Genomic DNA, 26,032 nt, shown 5'->3' with positions numbered 1-26,032 from the left:
CCTGGTCCTTTGGCTTTTGTTCTTTGATTAGGGGCTGCAGAGGCTTCACTGGTTCATTTTCCCCAGTGACAATGTCAGAGGACCACGTGGGAATCAGGTTTTCAGGCTGGGCACTGGATTTACTGTTGTCCTGAAGCATCTCCTCTTTCACTTGAGAAATACTGCATATACCTCCTAACTCATTAGAGGCATCCAAGTGTCTTGGCTGATTATCCTGAATGAAGTCATCACTCACTGAATCCCTCCCTTTTGCAGGTAAGATGTCGATATTTACTTTACTGATTGTGGCTAGTTCTGTGGTATTGCTAAAGTCCTGTTTGCAGGTATGGGCTTTCAGACTGGCAGGTGACTTCAAGGGACCAGAGGCCCTGGGTTTCTCCTGGGACAAACATTTGCCTTCATCCTGAATGAAAACATGTTTGGAAATTATTATAGCACTCCTCATATCTTATACCAAATCAACTCAAAATGCAACAAGAGATTCCTCAAAAAGTTAAACATGGAATTACCATATGACCCAGCAATTCCACTCATAAGTATGTAATCTAAGGAACTGAAAGCAGGGACTCAAGTAAATATTTGTACACCAATGTTTATAGCAGCTTTATTCAAAATAGCCAAAAGGGGGAAACAACCCAAAGGTCCATCAGCAGATGAAGGGATAAACCAAATGTGGCAAATACTGCCGGGCACGGTGGCTCACGCCTGTAATCCCAGCAGTTTGGGAGGCCGAAGCAGGTAAATCACTTGAGGCCAGGAGCTCGAGACTAGCCTGGGCAACATGGTGAAATCCCATCTCTACTAAAAATAAAAAAATTAGCCAGGTATGGTAGTGCATGTCTGTAGTCCCGGTTACTTGGGAGGCTGATGCAGAAGGATTGCTTGAGCCTAGGAAGTGGAGGTTGTAGTGAGCCGAGAGCCCGCCACTGCACTCCAGCCTGGGCAACAGGAGTGAAAACGCTGTCTCAACAACACAAAAAAAGGCAAATACATACAATGGAATATTTCTAATCCATAAAAAGGAGTGAAGTTCTGATACATGCTAAAACATGAATGACCCTTGAAAACATGCTAAGTAAAAGAAGCCAGGCCAGGTGTGGTAGCTCACGCCTATCATCCCAGTACTTTGGGAGTCAGAGGCAGGAGGATCACTTGAGCTCAGGAGTTTGAGACCAGCCTAGGCAACATGACGAAACTCCATTTCTATAAAAATAAAATACCAAAAAATTAGCTGGGCATGGTGGCAAGTGCCTGTAGTCCCAGCTACTTGGAAGCCTGAGTGGGAGGACTGCTTGAGCCGGGAGGTCAAGGCTGCAGTGAGCCGTGATTGCACCACTGCACTCCAGCCTGGTTGACACATTGAGATCCTGTCTCAGAAAAGAAAAGAAATAAGCCAGGACAGGGCAGGGAGCAAGCAGGGGCAGGACTGGCACTGTGGCCAGAGATGCTGCTGGGCCACAAAGGTGATGGGCAGCTGGGAACTCTACACTGAAGGCGCAGAGGTGAGGCACAATGCCCAGAAGGCTGGTAAATTGAATGCTGAGGACAGAAGAGTCTGATGACATAATACTGAATTTCTTTGTTTGGAGTACACATTATGAACTCTTTCTGGAGCATGTCTACAAGCTCTATATGGAAACGATCTGAAGCTGAAAACATTGGCAGGGGATGTGAAAATCAGTCTTCCATGAACTATGCCAAAGAAACAGGTGCCTTCTATTCCCAAAAATGCTTTGCCCATAACTAAGCCTACACCTTCTGCCCCAGCAGCACAGTCAACAAATGGCATGCATGCTTCCTACAGACTCATCCACCTGAAATACTCTCTTCTTGCAGAATTTACCTTGGTTGTGGAGCAGATGTTATTAGGTGTCTATGTGCAGCCATCTTATCCCTCTGTATTAAAGTGGTTTGGACTAATAATCATAGAGCATAGACTTTATCAAGATGGCATATTTAGGCAGGCGTGGTGGCTCACACCTATAATCCCAGCACTTTGAGAGTCTGAGGCGGGTGGAGCACTTGAGGTTAGGAGTTCGAGACCAGCCTGGCCAACATGGTGAAACCCGTCTCTAACCAAAAATATAACAATTTGCTGGTGTGGTGCCACGTGCCTGTAATCCCAGCTACTCAGGAGGCTGAGGCAGGAGATCACTTGAACCCAGGAGGCAGAGTTTGCTGTGAGCCAAGATCGCACCACCACACTCTAGCCTGGGCAACAGAGCGAGACTCTGTCTCAAAAAAAAGAAAAAAAAAGATGGTGTATTTAAGTTTGCAGTTTACATCCATCCCTGATTACTATCCAGATGGTGACTATCCATGCTTGATATTCGGTATTCCCATCTTTCACCTACTAGGTGATGCCACCTCAGATGAACTGGATGTGAAGAGAGCATTTGGAAAATGGAGGTGGAATCATAATCAAATTTGGCAAGTACTAACAATATGCAGGGAGAGTTTTCTACAAGATTGATAAAAAAGCCCCCTAAACCCAGAGGCTGTAATACTATATGAGAAAGATATTCAGCTTTTTAAGAGTAAAGTGGATGACAGTGTTAAGGTGTGCATTTCTCATTTGTCTGACCAATCTAAAATAGAAGACTCATGCAATTAGCTTTTCTCCATGGAATCCTTCTGTACATGATGAAGCCAAAGAAAAGATGCTGACTCAGAAAAGCCTGAAGAACAGCACAATAAATGTTCGTGTCGCCGGCCTGTCATAAGTAAAGACTGGCTCAGTACAATCTTTTAGTAAATAAGAGAAAACAGTAGCAACTTAAGAGATGGTGAATCTGGTACACCATGCACTTTCCTGCTGGACTCTGGACTAGTTAAAGCTGACCAATGGCAATGGACAGCCTGAAAAACAAAACCGTGTTAACAATGAAAAAAAAAAGAAAGAAAGAAACCAGAAACAGAAAGACAAATATTGTACGATTCCACTTATATAATATATCTAGAACAGGCAAATCCATAAAGACAAAAAGTAGACGAGAGCTTACCAGGGCCTGAGGATAGAGGGAATAGAAAATTATTGCTCAATGGGTACAAAGTTTCTGTTTGAAATGATGGAAAGGTTTTGGAAGATAGTGATGATGGTTGCATGATACTGTGAATGTAATTAAGGACAATGAATTATATGCTTCATATGTAGTATTAGACCACATTAACAGAATGAAGGAAAAAAACACATGATCAACACCCTTATGTGATGATTTTCAGGGCTGTGGGGAAAAAAAACACCTTTTCATGAGTAAAAAAAAAATTCAACAAACTAGGAATAGAAAAAAAAATTCATAACATAATAAAAGTCACATATGAAACACCCACAGTAAACATCACATTTAATGGTGAAAGACTGAAAGCTTTTCCTCTAAGATCAGGAACAAGGCAAGAATACCTGTTTTCACCTCTTCTAGTCAATATAGTACTAGAAGTTCTAGTCAGAGCAATTAGGCAAGGAAAAAAAAATAAGGCATCACAATTAGAAAAGAAGTAAAATTATCTCCTTTTGCAGATGATATGATCTTGTGTGTAGGAAACCCTAAAGATTCCACACACAGAAACTGTTGGAACTAATAAATGAACTGAGCAAGGTAGCAAGAGGCAAAGTCAACATACAAAAAACAGTTGCATTTCTATATACTAACCATAGACAATCTGAGAAGCAAATTACAAAAGCAATTCAATTTACAACAGTATCAAAAATAATAAAATAATTAGGAATTAACCAAAAGGTGAAAGAAAGACTCACATAGTGAAATCTACAAAATGGTGTTGAAAGAAATGTAAAGAAGGCATAAATAAATGGAAACACATCCCATGTTCATGGATTGGAAGATAGTTAACATTGTTCGTTCTTTTTTTTCTCTTTTTACAATTGGGCATCTCCTTGAGAAGAGCTTAATATTGTTAATATATTAATACTACCCAGAGCAATCTATAGATTCAATCTAATCCTTATCAAAATCCCAATGACATTCTTTGGAAAAACAGAAAAATCCATCCTAAAATTCAATGGAATCTCAAGGGCTCCCAAATAGCCAAAACAATCTTGAAAAAGAAGAATAGAGATGGAGGGCTCATGCCTCACGATTTTAAAACATACCACAAAACCACATTATCAAAACAGTGTAGTATTCGTATAAAAACAGACATTATACATAGAAACCAATGGAACAGAATGGGGAACCCAGAAATAAACCTTCACATGTGTGGGCAAACGATTTTTGACAAAGGTGCCATGATCATTTAATGAGGAAAGGACAGTTTTTTCAACAAATAGTGCTGAAAAAGCTAAATACCCATATACAGAAGAATGAAGTCAAACCTTTACCTAATACCATATAAAAAATTAACTCAAAATGAACAAAAAACCTAAATGTAAGACCTAAAACTATCAAACTCTCAGAAGAAGACGTAAGGCAAAGGCTTCACAACACTGGATTTGGCAATGATTTTCTGGATAGGACACCAAAGGCACAGGCAACACAAGAAAAAGACATACTGGATTTCACAAAAATTAAAAATTTTGTGCATCAAAAAATACTATCAACAGAGTAAAAAGGTAACCCACAAAATGAGAGAAAATATTTGCAAATCATGTATGTGATAAGGGATTGACATCTTGAATATATGGAGAACTCCTAAAATTCAACAGCAAAAAATGAACGACCCAACTCAAAAATGGGCAAAGGACTTGAATAAACATTCCTTCCAAAAAGATATGCAAACGGCCAAGAAATACACAAAAAATGCTCAATATAACTAATCACTAGGGAAATGCAAATCAAAACTACAATGAGATACCATCTCATGCCCATTAGGATGGCTATTACTAACAAATCCCAGAAAATAACAAGTACTGGTGAGAATGTAGAGAAATTGGAAGCTTTGTATACTGCTGATAGGAATGTAAAATGATACAGAAGTTGTGGAAAACAGTACTACAGGTCCTCAAAAAGTTAAAAATAGAATTACCATGTGGTCAGCAGTTCCACTTCTGGTTATATACCCCAAAAAACAGAAATCAGGGTCTTGGCAGGGAGCAGTGGCTCACGCCTGTAATTCCAGCACTTTGGGAGGCTAAGGCGGGTGGATCGCTTGAGGTCAGGAGTTTGAGACCAGCCTGGCCAACATGGTGAAATCCCATCTCTACTAAAAATACAAAAATTAGCTGGGCATGGTGGCACATGCCCGTAATCCCAGCTACTTGGGAGGCCGAGGCAGGAGACTCGCTTGAACCCAGGAGGTGGAAGTTACAGGGAGCCAACATTGCGCCATTGCACTCCAACCTGGGTAACAGTGAGACTCTGTCTCAGAAAAAAAAAAAAAAAAAAGAAAAAAGAAATCAGGGTCTCAAAGAGATACGTGTACACCCATGTTCATAGCAGCATTATTCACAATAGCAAAAAGGTGGAAACAACACAAATGTACATCTGCAGATGGCAGATGAACCAGATAAACAAAATGTGGGATACATACAACATATTATTCAGCATTAAAAAGGAAGGCAGGCCGGGCGCGGTGGCTCAAGCCTGTAATCCCAGCACTTTGGGAGGCCGAGACGGGCGGATCACGAGGTCAGGAGATCAAGACCATCCTGGCTAACATGGTGAAACCCCGTCTCTACTAAAAATACAAAAATCTAGCCGGGCGACCTGGCGGGCGCCTGTAGTCCCAGCTACTCAGGAGGCTGAGGCAGGAGAATGGCGTGAACCCAGGAGGCGGAGCTTGCAGTGAGCTGAGATCCGGCCACTGCACTCCAGCCTGGGCGACAGAGCGAGACTCCGTCTCAAAAAAAAAAAAAAAAAAAAAAAAAAAAAAAAAAAAAAAAAAAAAAAAAGGAAGGCAATTCTGACACGTCACAACATGGATGAACCTTGAGGATATTATGTGAAACGAAACAAAGCAGTCATGAAAGACAAATACTGCATGATCCCCTTATCTGAGGTACTTACACTAGTCAAAACCATGGAGATAGAAAGTAGAATGGTGGGCCAGGCACGGTGGCTCACACCTGTAATCTCAGCACTTTGGGAGGCCGAGGCGGGTGGATTGCCTGAGGTCAGGAGTTCGAAACCAGTCGGGCCAACGTGGTAAAACCCTGTCTCTACTAATAACACAAAAAAATTAGCTAGATGTCATGGCATGCACCTGTAATCCCAGCTATTCGGGAGGCTGAGGCAGGGGAACTGCTTGAACCAGGGAGGTGGAGGTTGCAGGGAGCCGAGATCATGCCACTGCACTCTAGCCTGGGCGACATGGCAAGACTCCATCACAAAAAAAAAAAAAAAAAAGAAGAAGAAGAACGGTAGAACAGTGGTTGCCAGGGACTGGGGTAGTAGGGAATGGGGAGATACTGTTTAAAGAGAACAGAGTTCAGTTTTACAATATGAGAGTTATGAAGATGAGTGATGATGGCTGCATAACATTATAGATGTATTTAACACCACTGAATTGTACATTTACAAACGATTAAGATAGTAAATTTTACATTATATTTTATCATAATGAAAAAATTAAAATTGGATCGACAACCTAAATATAAGAGCTAAAACTATAAAATTGTTATAAGAAACTATGGCATAAACCTTCAAGACATTGGATTTGGCAAGGGATTCTTAGCTATGACAACAAAATAAAAAAATAGATAAACTGGACTTCATCAAAATTAGAAGTTTTTGTGAAAAGGACATTATCAAGAAAGTGAAAAAAACAAAAGAAATTTTTAAAAACAAAAAAGAAAAGTTAATTAAAAAGGGAAAGAAAAGACAACCTATACAATGGAGAAAATATTGCAAGTTGTCTGTCTGACAAGGGACTAGTATCTGGAACACAGATAGAGAACTCTTACGACTCAACAACAAAAAGACAAAAACACAATTTAAAACTGGGCAGGGGTTGGATGATGTGGCTCTTAACTGTAATATCAGCACTTTGGGAGGAAAAGGCAGAAGAACTGAACTGCTTGGGCCCAGGAGTTCGAGACCAGCCTGAGCAACATAGTGAGACCCACCTCTACAAAAATAATCATAATAGTTAGCCAGGTATGGTGGCGTGCACCTGTAGACCCAGTTAATCGGAAGGCTGAGGTAGGAAAATCCCTTGAGTCAAGGAGTTCAGAGGCTGTGGTGAGCTATGATGATGCCACTGTACTCCAGCCTGGGTGACAGAGCAAGATCCTCTCTTAAAAAAAGAAAAAAAAGCCTGGGCACAGTGGCTCATGCCTGTAATCCCAGCACTTTGTTTAGAAAGCCAAGGTAGGAGGATCGCCTGAGCCCAGGAATTTGAGACCAGCCCGGGCAACACAGTAAGACGTTGTCTCTACAAATAAAAAAATTAGCCAGGCATGGCGGCATGCTGTGGTCCCAGATACTCAGGAGGCTGAGGTGGGAGGATCACTTGATCCCGAGAGGTGGAAGCTAGAGTGAGCCATGATCACACCACCGTACTCCAGCCTAGGCAACAGAGTGAGACCCTGTATAAAAAAAAAAGGCAAAAGCTTTAGCAGATATTTCTCCAAAGAAGACATACAAATGGCCAACAAGCATGTGAAAAGATGCCGTATGTCATTAATCATTAGGGAAATACAAATCAAAAATACAATAGGATACCACTTTACACCCACTAGGATGGCTAGAATCAAAAAATCAGAAAATAACAAGTGTTGGCAAAGATGTGGAGAAACTGAAACCCTTGTGCACTGCTGATGGGAATGTCAAATGGTACAGCCACTGTAGAAAACAGTGCAACAGTTCCTCAAAAAGTCAAACCAAAAAAAAGTCAAATCAAAAATTACCATTTGATTCAGTAATTCCACTGCTAGGTATGGACACAAAAGAACAGAAAACAGGTACTCAACTACTTGTACACATATATTCATAGCAATAGCCAAAAGGTGAAAAAAACTCAAATGTCTGCTAATGGATGAATGGATAAACAAACTGTGGTATATCCATACAATGGTAGCCAGACCTAAAAAGAAATGAAGTATTCATACATGCTACATGGATCAACCTTGAAAATATGCTATGTGGAAGACACCAGAAACAAAAGATCATATATTTAACGATCCTATTTACGTGAAATATCCAGGACAGGTGACTTCATAGAGACAGGAACCACAATGGTGGTTGCCAGAGGCTGGGTGAAGGACAAAACGGGGAGTGACTGCTTAATGAGGAAGAGATTTCCTTTGGGGTGATAAAAATGTTTTGGAACTACATAGAAGTGATAGTTGCACTACACTGTGAATGTACTGGCCACACTTAATTGATCACTTTATTTAATTATTTATTTATTTTTATTTTTGAAACAGTGTTTCATTCTGTCACCCAGGTTGGAATACAGTGGTGCAATCTTGGATCACTGCAACCTCCGCCTCCCAGGTTCAAGCTATTCTCCTCCCTCAGCCTCCTGAGTAGCTAGGACTACAGGCACACGCCACCACAGCTAGCTAATTTTTGTATTTTTAGTAGAGACGGGGTTTCTCCATGTTGGCCAGGCTGGTCTTGAACCTCAGGTGATCTGCCAGCCTTGGCCTCCCAGAGTGCTGGAACTGCAGGCATGAGCCACCGCACCCACCTTAATTGTTTACTTTAAAATGGTTAATTTTGTTATATAAATTTCACCTAAAAAATTCTTAAAAGTTATTATAGCACTGATTTCATGAACATTTTGACGACCAATTTGGATAAAGCTAAATCAATCGCTTAACCAGTATTCTTTCTTTACAATAAGGAATTAATTGTACAACAGAATCTCTAGTAAAGCATAATCATTTCACATAAAATAATTTGCTTAGATGGCCCATTTTTCTAAGTGCAGTTTCTAAAACACATACCCTTTAAAAAAAACATACCATTATATATGTCTGGGAGCCCTCAGAAGAGTGTGGTTGGGGGTGGATTACTTCATGATTTGATTCTGCCTTTCCGGAAACCACTGTAGCAAAAGGCTTGGATTTAGAGTCACCATTTTTAATGTTACTTTTGGAGGTTTTTCTTTATGAAGAAGAAAAGAAAGAGTTATTATCAATATACTGAAGATTATGGGTTTTTATGTATAGGTGGGAGTGTGTATATACAATGAATTCCCTTACAGAACTGCACCATTTATAGAGAACAGTTTTCTAAAAATCTAAGGGGCATCCTACAAAACACCTGACCAGTAGTCTTTGAAACAAACAAGGTCATAAAAAATAAAGAAAGTGAGAAACGATCACAGACCCCTGATTAGATGTACTATATCCTGGATTGGATCCTGGAATAGAAAAGAGACATTAGAGAAAAAAAACTGGTGAAAGCCAAAGAAAGTCTGAAATTTAGTCAATAGTAATACTTTTCTTTTTTTTTTTTTTTTTAATTGAGACAGAGTCTCACTTTGTCACCCAGGCTAGAGTGCAGTGGCGTGATCTCAGCTCACTGTAACCTCCACTGCCCGGGTTCAAGCGATTCTTGTGCCTCAGCCTCCTGAGTAGCTGCAGCTACAGGCGTGTGCCACCACACCTGGCTAATTTTTTTGTATTTTTTTTTTTAGTAGAGATGGAGTTTCACCATGTTGGCCAGGCTGGTCTCAAACTCCTGACCTCAGGTGATCTGCCAGCCTTGACTTCCCAAAGTGCTGGGATTACAGGCATGAGCCACCATGCATGGCCAAGTCAATAGTAATATTTCAATATTGGTTTCTTAGTTTTGACAAATGCATCAGGGTATGTAATCTAGTAATCACAGAAGAAATTAGATGAGGGGTATACAGGAACTTTCCACACTATCTTTCCAACTTTTCTGTTTATACAAAATTATTCCAAAATAAAACTTCTGTGGGAGACTGCCTCACATATGGGAGTACCAGGTTAATTTTCATTTTCAAATTTTACATGTTTGTAATAATACCACAACTGCTTGGCTAACTTTGAGAGTAAAACTGATTGGTATACTTAATGCTGACTTATAGAATAAATGTATACAGGAATAACATCCCCAACTATTTTAGCATGTCAGTTCTAAAACTGGGCTAAACCTCTGGAGAATTCAAGACAAGTGTGGAGATCAGTGCACTGGAAGGCCAAAGTTCTGCTTGGTGGGAAATTATATAGACAATGTACACAAAAAGATGGTTATTCTTTATTCCCTCAGGAATCTGCAGCACTGCCACCTCTCCTTCCAAATTTAACATGCCACAAGGCAAGAGGAGAAGCCAAACAGATTGTGATAGTTTTGTCCAGCCATAAGTCTTAGATCCTGGAACACCTGTTTAGTAAAGGCAGGACCTGCAAGTCAAAGCAAGGAATTCTCTCGGGAAATTATATGAATGAAGAGGGAACTTTATGCAAGCTCTCAGAAGTGTGAGCACTACTTTTTAAATATTACTATATTACATAGTAAGACATATAAGTTTCTCAGATAATCTCTAATTACAATATGATTTCTAAAACATATGCCCTTTTATTATTTGGCTGCTCCTTGAGAACAGGCCTAACTCATAGGCAGTGAGCCCAGAGTAGTGCATATGTCCTTTTAAAAAAAAATGTACACTGGCCGGGCGCGGTGGCTCAAGCCTGTAATCCCAGCACTTTGGGAGGCCGAGACGGGCGGATCACGAGGTCAGGAGATCGAGACCATCCTGGCTAACACGGTGAAACCCCGTCTCTACTAAAAAAACACAAAAAACTAGCCGGGCGTGGTGGCGGGCGCCTGTAGTCCCAGCTACTCGGGAGGCTGAGGCAGGAGAATGGCGTAAACCCGGGAGGCGGAGCTTGCAGTGAGCTGAGATCCGGCCACTGCACTCCAGCCTGGGCAACAGAGCGAGACTCCGTCTCAAAAAAGAAAAAAAAAAAAAAAATGTACACTATATGTCTTAGAACCCTCTGAGGAATGTGACAGTGGTTCTCCAAATTTCTGATTTTAGCAATTAAGCAAATTTCAACATGTATTTGAAGACTGGGAGAATATGCCATGTCAAAAGTGCTACTTTGGCATAAAGATTATTTTGGGCTAAGGTTCTTTAAAAAGTAAGTGCAAGCTTTGGGAGACTGAGGTGGGCGGATCACGAGGTCAGGAGTTCAAGACCAGCCTGGCCAACATGGTGAAACCCTGTATCTACTAAAAATACAAAAATAAGCCAGGCACAGTGGCGGGCGCCTATAATCCCAGCTACTGGGGAGGCTGACGCAGGAGAATTGCTTGAACCCGGGAGGCGGAGGTTGCAGTGAGCTGAGATCATGCCACTAAACTCCAGCCTGGGTGACACAGCAAGACTCCGTGTCAAAAAAAAAAAAAAGTAAGTGCAAGAAAGATACTCTGACCTTCCCTTTTTCTTCCAGAAAGCAGAAGACAAAACTCCCATATGAAATATGTCCTCCCTGTATCAGAAGGAAAGTAATGTTCTGGTTTTTTTTTTTTTTTTTTTTTTGAGACGGAGTCTCCCTCTGCCCCCAGGCTGGAGTGCAGTGGCGCGATCTCGGCTCACTGCAAGCTCCGCCTCCCGGGTTCACGCCATTCTCCTGCCTCAGCCTCCCGAGTAGCTGGGACTACAGGCGCCCGCCGCTAAGCCCGGCTAATTTTTTTGTATTTTTAGTAGAGATGGGGTTTCACTGTGTTAGCCAGGATGGTCTCGATCTCCTGACCTCGTGATCTGCCCACCTCGGCCTCCCAAAGTGCTGGGATTACAGGCGTGAGCCACCGCGCCCGGCCAAAAGTAACATTCTTATTATCAAGAATGGAAAGCTGAACTGCGAGAATTCTATAAACAGACCTTATTAAAATAATTCTTATCTTCCTTTAGCCTCTTCACATAGTTTACTTTTCCACAATTCCCTCTCTTTGTTGAATCAAGCACAAAAGCATTTAGGTTTTGCCACTTCTTTGGGTCTTCATTTCCTTACGAGGGCTCCTGTGTCACATAAAACTTATTCAGGTATTAAATAAATCTATATGCTTTTCTCCTGTTAAATTATAAGTTTAATTCTCAAACTCAGCCAAAAAACCCTAAGAGGGTAGAATCTTGCCTCCTCTACATATGTAATCAGGCCATTTTATTTCTTGTTTTTTTAAAACAACCCACCATTAATTCTTGCATATGAATATTATAGAAGCCACCCTCTTTTACCCCATCTATTTAGCCCAGCTATTTGCAAGGGAAGTAGCTTACATCTTTGTGGCCTCCAAAAAGAAGGAGATTTGCCGCTTTATATAAGGCTGCCTCAGGATGCTCCTGACAGACGGCCTTTCTTCAGGCCTTTTGCTCAGCATTGTTCTTATCAGTTCTGCCAACTCTGGGCTGTAATCCCTTGGCATTGGTGGCAGCTACAAAGAAAAATAATACTGTAATTATGACTAATGGTCTTGTGAAACAAAGTAAAAGCTGATAGAGGTTTCCCAATATTTATTTATAGTCATATATCCACATAAGCAGAAAACAATCAATATATTAGTCTACAGGAAGTGTACTGGTATCCCAGTTGTAAGATAACAAGTTGTAAAATTATAAAAGTATATCCTTCAACCCAGCAGTCCCATCTGATGACACTCTCATTCAGAAATAAGAGTATGAGTTTCCTCATACTCTTGCAGTACTGTACCAGGATGTTCAATGCAGTACTGTTCTTGCAGTAGTAAACAATTGGAAACATAAATGTCCCATAGTAGATTTGTGGAATAAATTATCATACATTCTTCTTATAAAGAAGAAAAAGCCAGTCACAGTGGCTCACGCCTGTAATCCCAGCACTTTGGGAGGCCAGGCGGGTGGATCATGAGGTCAGGAGATCGAGACCATCCTGGCTAACACGGTGAAACCCTGTCTCTACTAAAAATACAAAAAAATTAGCTGGGCATGGTGGCGGGCATCTGTAGTCCCAGCTACTTGGGAGGCTGAGGCAGGAGAATGGTGTGAACCCAGGAGGCGGAGCTTGCAGTGAGCCAAGATCACGCCACTGCACTCCAGCCTGGGTGACAGAGTGAGACTCTGTCTAAAAAAAAAAAACAAACAAACAAACAAAAAAACCAACACTTGCAGGTGCAGGTACCAACTTGGAAAGATGTCCCTCATATATTAAGTCAAAAAAACAAGTTATGTACCATGTAAACAGCCTGATTCCATTTCAGTTTAAGAATCTATGGATCTATGGGTGTATGTGTGCACATGCACATGCACACACACACAGTTATGTCTGTATAAAGACAGGAAAAAAACAGAAAGGCCATGTACCAAATTGCTAGCAATGGTCATCTTCCAGGGAATGGGAATAGAAAGAGAAGAGAATTTCACTCCCTTCTTGTTTGATTCTTAAGTAGTGGCATTATGGGAAAATTTTACTTTTGTGTATGTTTTTCAATGTGTTTCAAATTGAAAAATTAAATGAGTTGTGGGATAGTATTAAAATCAATAGGTGATTCATGGCCTTTAAAACTTAGTACATTGGCCAGGCACAGGGGCTCACACCTGTAATCCCAGCATTTTGGGAGGCTGAGGCGGGCACGTCACCTGAGGTGAGGAGTTCGAGACCAGCTTGGCCAACATGGTAAAACCCCATCTGTACTAAAAATACAAAAATTAGCTGGGCGTGGTAACACGTGCCTGTAATCCCAGCTACTTGGTAAGATAAGGCACGAGAATCACTTGAACCCAGGAGGTAGAGGTTGCTGTGAGCTGAGATCATGCCATTGCACTCCAGCCTAGGAGACAAGAGTAAAACTCCACCTCAAAAAAAAAAAAAAAAATCCCTTAACAGTACACGGATGCCTGACACTATAAAGGGCAACTAGCCTCATGGAATATACAAAGTTGGTCACTCTGGAGCCTACATCAGACACAATGCTTTCTGTGGTTCTTAACTAGTTATTGATTATTGTGATGATTATCAAAGGAACAACAAGTTTAAACAGAGTAAACTCATTTTAAATGTAGCTCATTCAATCATAGGCTGCTTAGAAGAAGAGATAAATAGCCTCCCAGGGCATCTGCACATCCTATGACTATAGGCATAGGTTTCCAAAAAGCCAATTCTTTTGAGCCATTAAGCCGTCTTACAGATTAATATTAAGAAATGATCCATCAATCCCTTTCCCTCTAGTCTGACCTTCCCCACAGAGGGGACCCACCACTGTTAACTATCAACCCAATATCAATAATTACTCACTGACTCATCAAAATCATCAATGATTTTGCTAGTAGCTATTTATAAAGCTGCACTATAGGAATACTGGTCAATTAGTTCTAGATTATTCTTTACCTTTCCTTCAATAATCCGATAAACTAAAGAATTCATATCTTTTGCATTGAAAGCATGCTTCAGGGTAGCCATTTCATAGACACAGCATCCTAGAGCCCAAACATCAGACTAGAAAATAAAAACAGTAAATGGTTAAATGTCAGAATAGCTTATTTATACTTTTTCCCCTTTAAAAAAAGAAAACATTTTCCTTAAACCAATTCATAATTATCTGACTTAACTAACTTCTGAAATTATGAGTACTCTCCCAGAGACAAGGTAAGACAGCATACACAGCCCAATCCTACCTTATAGTTGTAGGGTTTGTTTGAGAACAATTCAGGGCTCATGTAGTAGGGTGTGCCAATGAGTGTGCTAGCCATGTCACAGTGGTTCTCTAACACTCGGGCAATTCCTAGGTCCCCCACTTTGATGATGTTTGTTCTTGTTAGGAAGACATTTTGAGTTTTCAGATCTCGATGAAGGATGTGTTTTTCATGTAAATACTGAGGAAAGAAACAAGATTTTATTACATATGAATAGACTTAATTATGCATTTATTCCTGGCCTATTGTATACCATCAGCAATGGCATGAGTTACAGTCTTTGACCATAAAGAGTAACCAACCATACAATTCCTTATTCAACAAACAAATACCTACCAAACATTATTGCTTTATAATTTCTAAGTAAAAGGTCTAATTTACAATATTTGAAATGAGAAAATTAAGTTCCATGCATTGACTTACCCAGTACACATCAAAACTGTTCCCTGGTAGCCTGACAATTAATACATTTTGGCACTACATGAATCCAGTTTAAAAATATGTTTACAGGCCAGGCGCATTGTTCAGCAGTTTGGGAGGCTGAGGTGGGGAGATCACTTGAGGCCAGGAGTTCAAGACCAGCCTGGGCAACATGGCAAAACCCCATCTCTACTAAAAAAATACAAAAATTAGCTGGGCATGGTGACGCATGCCTATAATCCCAGCTACTTGGGAGGCTGAGGCATGAGTATCTTGAACCCAGGAGGGGGAGGTTGGAACGAGCCATGATTGTGCCACTGCACTCGAATCTGGGCGACAGTGACACTCTGTCTCAAAAAAAAAAAAAAAATGCTTACAAACTCCCACTGAAGGTAGGACAACTTATACAAAGTCAGACACATGAAATCCTCAGCTTAATATTTTCAAGTATAGCAAGAGCATTTTTATTTAAAGTATCTCAGAATTTAAACATGGTCAATTAATTGTGGACAAGTCTACCCAGTTCCAAAATAATATTTCATAAACAGTTTTGCTTTTGAGTTACATGCATTTTAAAACACAAACTTGTAGGAACACTTATTCCATCTTATGGAATGAAGTGCTGCCCAATTCTAAAAAATAAGAAAAAAGAAAACTTATTTTGCATTTCCATCTACTGTACCCCAGCAGGGTGACAGATGAAATCACTTGGGCATATCAATTAGCCTAGCCACCTTTCAGCATGACACAACTGACCAACGGATAACAAACATAGTCACTCTTTGCTCTTGGTTGCCTCAGGGTCTTTAAAATTGACTTTGCTATAAATATTAAATGAGTGGGCTTCCCCTGCAATTAGACATGAAATCTAGGTCTATTTTAATATAGGTATCATTTGCTTAGAAAAGTTCCAATGCTACACCAAGAGTGATTGGGTCAACTTCGCAAATGAATTTTCCAAAAAATACATTTCTATATGTAAGTATCTGAAGAAAAATTTTCCTAAAATACACCTGCCATCTTCTTGCCATCTGGGAACAAGCTAGGATGCCATTAGTCTACACAGTACCTGCAAAGCCATGGCGATCTGTACAAACCACTCTACCACCTGATTCTCAGGCAGAAGCTGCCCTTTCTGCTCCTTAAGCTTTCGGTACAGATCACCTCCTTCACAGAAGCCCATGACAATGTAGAGCAGACCATCTCCTCCTTCCCATGACTCCTTGTAGGTGACAATGTTGGGATGCTTCAACTGAGACAAGAGCTGGGCTTCCTGTTCAGCAGCTCGCCGCTCTCGGCTAGAGGCATTTCGAAGGTTCAGTTTTTTGATGACATACTAAAAACAAAACATGTATTTTCACAATGTGCAAATAAACATAAGATTTGTGGCCTCTGAGTTATCTAAGGGCTCTCAAGAATATCCTCAAAACCAACCTTGTAGAGCCTGTCAGACAACCTATTCATTTTGTTTTTCACCAAGTACAAAATCGGGGAAAATATTTGCTATTATTAATGATACTTCTTATAAGTTAGATTTATAGCCCTGTAGGGCCACAAAAAAATTACCTTTCCATCTGCTTTTCACAATTTCATTAATGACTAAAAAAAGTGAGTTCAAGATAACATACCATTGGATCAATTATAAAACCTGTGTTAGCAATTTCTTAATGTCTGGCCGTATACAGTGGCTCACAACTATAATTCCAGCACTTTGGGAGGGCAAGGTGGGTGGATCACCTGAGGTCAGGAGTTCAAGACCAGCCTGGTCAACACAGTGAAACCCGTCTCTACTAAAAATACAAAAATCAGCCCAGCGTGGTGGTGTGTAACTGTAGTCTCAGCAACTCGGAAGGCTGACACAGGAGAATCGCTTGAACGTGGGATGCAGAAATTGCAGCAGTGAGTCAAGATCGCACCACTGCACTCCAGCCTGGGAGGCAGAGCAAGACTCTGTCTCAAAAAAAATTTTTTTTTAAAAAAGAAAAAAGAAATTTCTTAACATCTAAAGTCTCCCAAAAAGGTGCATAAAATATGGCCTCAGTATACATTTGCAGACAGAATAGTCTATGGATTACATTAGATACTCAAAGGGATCCATGGTCCCGTAAGTTTAATAGTCACTGACTCTCAGCATAGAAAATCATTCACACTTAAAAGAAATTAATAGCCTCTAACACCTAATACATTGCCCTCAATCATTTCAAAGACCATACAATTCATTTCTTCAACACATACATAAACGTGTTTTGTGAAGTGTAAACTAAAGCTCAAATAACTAGCTATTGCTAGTTCCCTATTATCAGCCCCAAAATCCAATGATTCCCCCAATGCCTACTGAATAAATCTCTTATGCATGAGCTTGTGTTCCAGGCAAAGCAACTAGCACCAGAGACAAGGAAGAACAGGCAATTGGGCCCTATATTTAACGGGAACATCTCCTCTCAGCTTGGCTGGAGCAGTCCTACTGCCCTGGTGTAACTATTGATAGTGCCTCCTTTCAGTTTCAAAATTGTCCTAGTTTGTACAATACATTATATTGTCACCCTATTAATACGCCACATTGAAGAATTGGTTCATTATCCTGAGGGTAATGGGATAATGTGTTTTAAAGAAAGGAGGAGTGACAACATCAGATTTAAATTTTAGAAGGATCACTGAGGCTGCAATGAAAGTGATGGATTGGAGAAAAGCAAGTCAAGTAGCAGCGACCAGTTGGGAAACCGTGGCCATAGCCTAGCTAGAGAAAACAGGGTGTCCTGGATTGGGGTGGTACCAATAGAGATGACAGGAGGCCTATTGTCTTAGTGATAGATAAATATAATCAGTGTTGGGGTGCGTGGGGAGGCTTAAAAATGACTTCAGGTGTCCGGCTTGGGCAACTGGTGGGTTGGTGTCGCTATTCACTGAAATGGAAGACATGAAAGAAGGTTTGGCGGGAAGAAAATTAGTCCGAGTTTTAAGTGAGTCCAGCAGTCTACAGTAGAGACGTTTGGGGCCCATTATGCAAGGAATAATGCTTGCTAGGCGCTGTGTTAAGTCCTGGGAATGCATGATACCTGCTCTTATGAGATTGTCGGGGGTGGGAGAAAGGTGTGTAGATCAAGCATGCCAATTAATACAACAAAGAAATAGATATGCAGAGACTGAAAATTTTTACATAAAACGAAGAATCGTAATTAAAGAAAATTAAAATTAAAAGGAAAAAAATTAATACAACAAAGAAGTAAAGGAAGTTCTGGGCGCATATTACAGGGAGGCCTGGCCTCGTCTTGGTCTGGGACCATCTCCCTGAGGAAATGCCATCCGAGATGAGTCCCTTGCGACCACTCCTGACCTAATCTACCGGTAGGCGCCCTCGGCGCACCTCTGCCCGCCCCCGCCCCTTGCCGGGCCTCACGCCTGCAGACCTGCTTGCCGTCCCGCCGGTGCTTCACAAGCGTCACCTCTCCGTAGCTCCCCTTGCCCACGACCCGCAGGTAGCAGTAGGCGTCCAGGGGCATGTTCCCAGCGCTGGCCCAGAGACGGGATGCGGCGGCAGCGGCGGGTAGGGCAGCGGGAAGCAGCAGGATGCTCGGTTCATGCCCTAAAGTGTGCAGTGGGGGCGGCTGTTGAGGCAGCCAGGCCCGGGCGGGATAGCGGGGTCCCGGCCCACGACGACGCCGCTGCCATAGCGATCCGGGCCGGGAGCAGTCCTGCGCATGCTCCTGCGTCCCCAAAGGACTGCCATAGAGCGGACGCCACGAGCGGCCAGAGAGGTTCCGCAGCCCCGGGAGGACCCGCCATAGAGCAGAGGCTCCAGGAGGCCAGAGCGACTTCTCCAGGCCTCGCGCGCTTTCTGTTGGTCGGTTCTACCGTCCTGGTCCCCGCCACGGCAGAGTCGGGGAAAGCTTCCTCTTATTGTGCACTTGTTTGTCCTAAGCCCGTTACAAGTATTGTTCGTTCATTCTACGAATATTTATTGACTGCCTATGTGCCAGGCCGACAAAGCCCCTGCCCTCCTGGAGCTCATGTTCTAATGATTGGTGACAGACTCTCTACCAGTAACATTTGCTGTATCCGCTTTATCACATGCCGTCTCTGTATCCAGCAATCCATCCTCTTTTTTGATACATTCAAAGTAAATTGGAGATATCAGTACCTTTCATCCCTAAAAACTTTCGCCTGCTAATTGAGAACTACAAAGACGCTCAGCAGTTAACGACTGCCCTAACCACTGCACTAAGAGACCTGACTAAACTCTAGCATGGCGTCCTGCTAAGTTAATAGCCTAAGGGCGGATCTCTAGGTGGACGTAGGCCCCTTTAAAATGTATGCCCAAGAAAGCTCAGGGGTGCCAAAAGAATTCACCATTTGTTCCAGCCAATACCTCCCTTTCCTAGAGTGCTTCTTTTTTTTTTTTTTTTTTTTTTTGAGACAGGGTCTGGCCCTGTCACCCAGGTTGGAGTGCAGTGGTGCAATGGTGCTCACTGCTGCTTAGACCTCCTGGGCTCAAGCCATCCTCCCAGCTACAGGCACACACCTCCATGCCTGGCTAATTCTATTTTATTTTTTTCAGAGACAGGGTCTCACTAAGTTCCCCAGACTGGTCTTGAACTCCGAGGCTCAAGCAGTTCACCCACATTGGCCTCCCAAAATGCCAATATTACAGGTGTGTGCCATTGTGCCTGGCCTCTTTCCTTTTTATGGCCAAATAATATTCCAAATAATATACACCATAATATATATGTGGTGTATATATATACACCACAATTTGTTTATCCATTCATGCAGTCATGGACACAGATAGCTTCCATCTTTTGACTATTGTGAATAATTCTGCTATAAACATGGGTGTACGAATATCTGTTTGAATCCCCTGCTTTCTTTTTAATTCATTTGGATATACACTCAGAAGTGAAATTGCTGGATCATATACTAATTCTAGTTTAATGTACTGAGAAACCACCACACCATTTTCCACAGCAAGCTGAACCATTTTACATTCCCATCAGCAATCCACAAGGGTTCAAATTTCTCCTCATCCTTGATCTATATCTTGATAGGAGATTTGGGTGTATGGATTTGTCAGAATTATCTAATGGTAAATTTAATATTTGCACATTTTTCCTCAAAGCAAATTTCATCTTCACTAGAAAACCAAACAAAAAGAACCATAAATAAAGATTGAACTCTAGTTAATGATATTATTAAAGATAAACAGGCCGGGCGTGGTGGCTCATGCCTGTAATCCCAGCACTTTGGGAGGTCAAGGCAGGCGGATCATGAGGTCAGGAGATCGAGACCATCCTGGTTAACACGGTGAAACCCCATCTCTACTAAAAATACAAAAAACTAGCCGGGCGTGGTGGCGCACATCTGTAGTCCCAGCTACTCAGGAGGCTGAGGCAGGAGAATGGCGTGAACCCAGGAGGCGGAGCTTGCAGTGAGCCGAAATCACGCCACTGCACTCCAGCCTGGGTGACAGAGCGAGACATAAACAAAGCCAGGCATTAAAACAGTGAAAATAGATTTTATTCAGTAACTACTGGTGGTAGGGGAAAGAGCTGAACTCCATTCCATTTGTGCAGAGGTGATTGGGCATTCCAAAGGAAGAATAAGGGAGTAGGCAGGGGAGCAAGCAGGGGCTCACTGAGAGTCTGGGAAGTGAAAAATTAAAAGGATTGGTTAGCATAAATGTGATTAGGCCAACTGTGTCTGCTAGCTGGCAATCAGGGAAGTCAGGATTCTATTCTCCCACATAGACTAGGAGACATGAGCCCTACCTTTCTGATTACATTTCAAAGGAATGGATTTCAGGTCCTTGAGAAAGACATTCCTAGGATGTGGGAAATACATAGGTATATATCTCAGAGGGACAGAAGAAGGATTTGTAATTGTAAGCCTTTTAATATAGAGGCGGCACACTATGACTCACACCTAATCCCAGCACTTTGGGAGGCCAAGGTGGGAAGATCACTTGAAACCAGTCTAAGCAACACAGTGAGACCCCCTTCTCTACAAAATATTTTTTAAATTAGCTGGGTGTGGTGGCTCATGCCTGTAGTCCCAGCTACCTGGGAGGCTGAGGTGGGAGAATCAGTTGAGCCCCAGAGGTTGAGGTTGCAGTGAGCCATGATCCTGGCACTACACTCCAGCCTGAGTGACAGAGTGAGACTCTGTCTCAAAATAAATAAATTTTTAAAAAGGAAGGATGTTCTGACATGCTACAACATGGATGACCCTTGAGGACATTATGCTAAACAAAATAAGGCAGTCACAAGAGGACAAAAGTATGATTTCACTTATGTAAGGTACCTGTAATAGTCAAAATCACAGATTCAGAAAGTAGAATAGTGGTTGCCAGTGGTTGGGGAGAGGAGGGAATTGGTGGGTAGTGTTTAATGGGTGCAGAGTTTTAGCTGGGGAAAATGAAAAAGTCCTGGAGATGGATGGTGGTGATGGCTGCACAACACGAATGTACTTAAGCCACTGAACTGTATTCTTAAAAATGGTTAAATAATAAATATTATGTTCTGTATATTTTACCACAATAAAAAATTGTAGCACACTGCTCCTGTAATCCCAGCTACTCAGGAGGCTGAGGCATGAGAATCACGTGAACCTGGGAGGCAGAGATTGCATTGAGCCATGATCGTGTCACTGCACTCCAGCCTGGGCAACAGAGCGAGACCCCTTCTCAAAAAAAAAAATTATATTTTATATATATATATTTCATTCTACAGACAAGGGTCTACTAGCCTGGCCCTGGAGGACAACTATGAACAAGACAGACAAGGGCCTGTCCCTGTGGGGCTTACAGTCGAAGGGGGAGACGGACATGCATACTAACAAGCTGCCCTTGCCAACTGAGGTCAGTGCTGTGCAGAAAAGCTGCCTGGTCCAGCCTGGCCATCCAGGAGAGGTTGCCCCAAGCAAGCACCACATGAGTGGAAGTTTAAAGAAAAACTTTTTCAGGCAGAGGAGCAACATGTGCTAAGACCCAATGGACTCATTTTGTGACTTTACCTCCACACCTCAGTGTGAACTCCCTGAGGGCTGGGCCAGGCCTGTCTGCTTCAACACCCTAAACCCAGCAGGTGTAAATGAAGGAATTGCGGGTTGCTGAACAAATGAGTGGAGAAACACCTGCCTACCTGGATCTAAAAGAAGTCTCTGCAGTTGAAGCTGAGAGACTCAGAGGGGACCATGGGCTAGGTGACATAGAGGGGTCAGCAGGGGCCATACCACTCAGGATAGGGTGTGTGAGACAGGGAAAGTCCTGCAGCAGACTGATCTTTCTAAATGGTGACTCTGACTACTGCCTGCAGCAGAGCGGAAGAAGGAGATCAGCCATCTAAATGAGGGATGAGGGTGGCTTGAACTAGGTGGTGACTGGGGATGGGGAGAGAAGTTAATGGATTAGAGGGATATTCAGAGGGTGGGAGGTAGAGTAGGTGGTCAAGGAGAGTGAGGCACCCAAGATGCCACCCAGCCTTCTGGCTTGGATGGCCGGCTGGATAACGGTGGCCTTCACTGGAGTGGACAACAGGGGGAAGACCTGGCTTAGTAGCAGTCTGTTGGGAGGAGGAGACAAAGGTCAGGAGTTCAGTTTGGACACACCAGATGGAGGGGCTCTGGGCACATCAAGCAGACAGTTGGCTGTGTGGGGGTGGAACTCAGAGCAGGTCTGGGCCCATGTGCTGTCCCGCCGGCACCAGCAACACAGTTACCCTCCCCATTCTCAATCAGCAGCAACCATAGCTGCTTTCTGTCCACCCTGGCCCCCATCTCCCACATGCATAGGGTAGGCCAATTTCTCCTCTTCCTCTGTACCATGAGGATAATATTAACAATAATATCTGTCTCTTGGGGGGAGTTGTGAGCAGTAAATGAATTCGGACACAAATGATGCTGAGAAGCATGACAGGCACAGGTCATAATTAGCTCACTGCATCTCCTGTCCACCCTCCCCCTGTGCAAACATGCTTCTAGCACTTGACATGGACCAGGCTTGGTGCTAGCCATCTCCCAACAGCCCAGGCTTGAACTCATCACATCCTTGCTCAAAATATCTTAAGTATCTCCCACCCAAAAGGCTAATCACTTTCAGACCTCTGCGCCAGCTGGTCCCAACCCCCTTCCCAGCCACCTTCCCCACCCTCTTCATCAGCTCCTGCTCCCATCCCAGACACCTCCACATTCCCACAGCATACATCCCACCTGCCCATCTGCTTTTCTCTCTCTCTTCCCACCTTCCCCTTCCCAAGCACTGCTCTTTTTTCCAGGCATCTCGTCCAGGAACCTTCTCCTAATCCCTGCGGGAGATGAGCCTCTCGTCCAGGAACCTTCTCCTAATCCCTGCGGGAGATGAGCCTCTGCCCCTCCAAATTTCTACCTCTTCAGCTTCTCATCACTCGCTGGAATTCAGTCGGCTCCCTTTGACTTGTCTGATTCCCTTTTCCCCTGACATCAGCTCACTGAACACAGCAGGACACCCAAGTTTCTGTATGGTGGCGTCCCAGTGCCAGTGCCCAACACACTGCAGGGCTCGGTCGATACTGGCACAGGAAATAAGCAGAACTTCAAATGTACAGTGTCATGTTGATCCAGCTTCTCTCCCACAAACACCAGAAGATAGGCCAGAAGGTGACCCTGGCCTAAGGACAATAAACTCTTCCCAGAAGCTGCTCTGTAAGACAAAGTCCAGGACAAGCAAACAGAGATCAGTGAGGGCTCTGGGCCCCTCCTCTTCTCAGGGTCACTGCAGCCAGCACATCCCAGCCCAGCTCACAGACTGGATTGGCCAGGGGCCCTATCTGCCCAGTATGCTGTGGCTTTTGGGGAACAGGGTGGGTTTGGCCATAAAAAATAAGAAACTGCAGGTGCAAGATGGGTCTCTGGGAACTCCTATCTCTAGGATCTTCAAGTCTGCTTCTCTGTCGTTACATGATGGGCTTGGGCTTCAGAGCCTGAGACACCTGGTTTGAATCCCTATTCTGTCGCTTGGTATGGGACCAGTGTCCCAGAAATGTTGTGAGGATAAAATTACACAATAAAGGCTTTAGAGGAATGCATGACACAAATGAGTCCTCTATTATGAAAACATGTCATTCATCTTCAGCTCCCCTTTATCCTTTATCTGCCAGGCCTCCCTGCCCAGGTGCAAGAACAAGGAAGCTCACTTCTGTTCTTTCTAGATCTGGGTAAGAACCTCCAGAGAGGTGAAACAACTGGCCTAAAGCGTGGATCTCCCATCACGCCTCACCCCGACCATCCAGACTGTCTCTGACAGAGCTAATACCAGGTTAGCACTGTGAGAATCACCAGCATGGCTGGATGTCACACACTTTCTAAGCCACCGTGTCTGCCTCCCTGGCCAAAGCATGACTGAAAAGTGTGTTGATGCTGAAAGAATTTTGAAATAGTCTAGGCAACAAAGTCAGACCCTGTTTCTTTCTTTCTCTTTCTTTCCTTCTTTCTTTCTTTCTCTTTCATTTTTCTTTCGCCTTCTCTTTCTTTCTCTTTCTCTCTTTCTTTCTTTCTTTCTTTCTTTCTTTCTTTCTTTCTTTCTTTCTTTCTTTCTCTCTCTCTCTCTCTCTCTCTCTCTCTCTCTTTTTTTCTTTTCTTTTCTTTCTTTATTTTTGGAGACAGTCTCACTCTGCCACCCAGGCTAGAGTGCAGTGGCACAATCTCGCCTCACTGCAACCACCACTTCCCAGGCTCAAGCTATTCTCCTGCCTCAGCCCCCCGAGTAGCTGGAACCACAGATGCATGTCACCATGCCTGGCTAATTTTTGTGTTGTTGGTAGAGATGGGGTTTCACCATGTTGCCCAGGCTGGGCTGGAACTCCTGGCCTCAAGTGATCTGCCTGCCTCAGCCTCCCAAAGTGCTGATATTACAGGTGTGAGCCACCTCGCCCGACTGAAACCCTGTTTCAACAGAAAATAAAAATGATCAGCTGGGTGTGGTGCCACATTCCTGTGGTCCCAGTTACTCAGAAGGCTGAGGTGGGTAGATCAGTTGAGTCTGGGAGGTCGAGGCTGCAGTGAACCAAGATCGCCCACTGCACTTCAGCCTCTGTGACAGAGGGAGACCCTGTCTTTAAAAAAAAAGGCCAGGCGCGGTGGCTCAAGCCTGTAATCTCAGCACTTTGAGAGGCTGAGACGGGCAGATCACAAGGTCAGGAGATCGAGACCATCCTGGCTAACACGGTGAAACCCCATCTCTACTAAAAAAATATAAAAAACTAGCCAGGCGAGGTGGCGGGCGCCTGTAGTCCCAGCTACTCAGGAGGCTGAGGCAGGAGAATGGCGTAAACCCAGGAGGCAGAGCTCGCAGTGAGCTGAGATCCGGCCACTGCACTCCAGCCTGGGTGACAGAGCAAGACTCTGTCTCAAAAAAAAAAAAAAAAAAGGGAATTTTGAAAGTAAAGCCTGGCCAGGTGCAATGGCTCACTCCTGTAATCCCAGCACTTTGAGAGGCTGAGATGGGCAGATCACCTGAGGTCAGGAGTTCGAGACCAGCCTGGCCAATGTGGTGAAACCCTGTCTCTACTAAAAATACAAAAATTAGCTGGGCATGGTGGTGTGCACCTGTAATCCCAGCTACTTGGGAGGCTGAGGCAGGAGAATCACTTGAACCCAGGAGGCAAAGGTTGCAGTGAGCCGAGATCCTGCCATCGCACTCTAGCACTCAAGACCAAAACTCCATCTCAAAAAAAAAAAAGTAAAGCCTAATGAAGTTTAGAAATCCATTTTTAACTGTTGCTTCTTGTGACGTGTCACCGTGTCACTGGTGCTGCCCTGTGCCAGCCCGAGGAAGAGATGAGTCATCCGGGGGTCCTCACAGTTCACTTAGGCTAAGTGCAGTTTTACACAGAGGGACACGGTCTGGAGCCCCATCAGGAGTTTACCCCGCCCAGAGCTGGGAACCCCACCCCAGGCAGAAAGCTTCCACTGCCAAATTTTGATTCCTCAAATTGTGTTAGGTTGGTGCAAAAGTCATTGCAGTTTTTGTCATTAATATTTGCCTGCACCTTGTCTAATGTTTAATCCATGTTTATCCAGCACTGTATTGATTACTGGTCTGAGT

The 26,032-nt window shown here is 43.2% G+C and overlaps 1 protein-coding gene and 1 pseudogene across 9 annotated transcripts in view; one reads left to right on the top strand and one right to left on the bottom strand.

The window, feature by feature from the left end:
* NEK4 (NIMA related kinase 4) overlaps positions 1 to 18,658 on the bottom strand; it is a 69,883-nt gene extending 51,225 nt beyond the window's left edge. For all 9 annotated transcript variants that reach the window (XR_004056921.1, XR_004056925.1, XM_030929079.1 and 6 more), the window contains exons 1-7: positions 18,369 to 18,658; positions 16,031 to 16,297; positions 14,524 to 14,721; positions 14,237 to 14,344; positions 12,154 to 12,308; positions 8,864 to 9,005; positions 2 to 403 (exon numbers count right to left, since the gene is read on the bottom strand). Coding sequence is in view for 7 of the 9 variants with exons in the window: in XM_030929079.1 (XP_030784939.1) it covers positions 2 to 403; positions 8,864 to 9,005; positions 12,154 to 12,308; positions 14,237 to 14,344; positions 14,524 to 14,721; positions 16,031 to 16,297; positions 18,369 to 18,461 (1,365 nt within the window). In the remaining 2 variants the exon portion in view is untranslated. The remainder of the gene's footprint in view (position 1; positions 404 to 8,863; positions 9,006 to 12,153; positions 12,309 to 14,236; positions 14,345 to 14,523; positions 14,722 to 16,030; positions 16,298 to 18,368) is intronic.
* On the top strand, positions 1,598 to 2,780 carry LOC104663693 (annotated as a pseudogene).
* Positions 18,659 to 26,032: the final 7,374 nt, after the last annotated feature.

This window comes from Rhinopithecus roxellana, chromosome 1 (assembly GCF_007565055.1).
Source record: "Rhinopithecus roxellana isolate Shanxi Qingling chromosome 1, ASM756505v1, whole genome shotgun sequence".
In the NCBI taxonomy this organism is placed as follows: domain Eukaryota; kingdom Metazoa; phylum Chordata; class Mammalia; order Primates; family Cercopithecidae; genus Rhinopithecus; species Rhinopithecus roxellana.
Note: the sequence above shows the minus strand (reverse complement) of the source record. Positions and strands in the feature narration are given on the sequence as shown.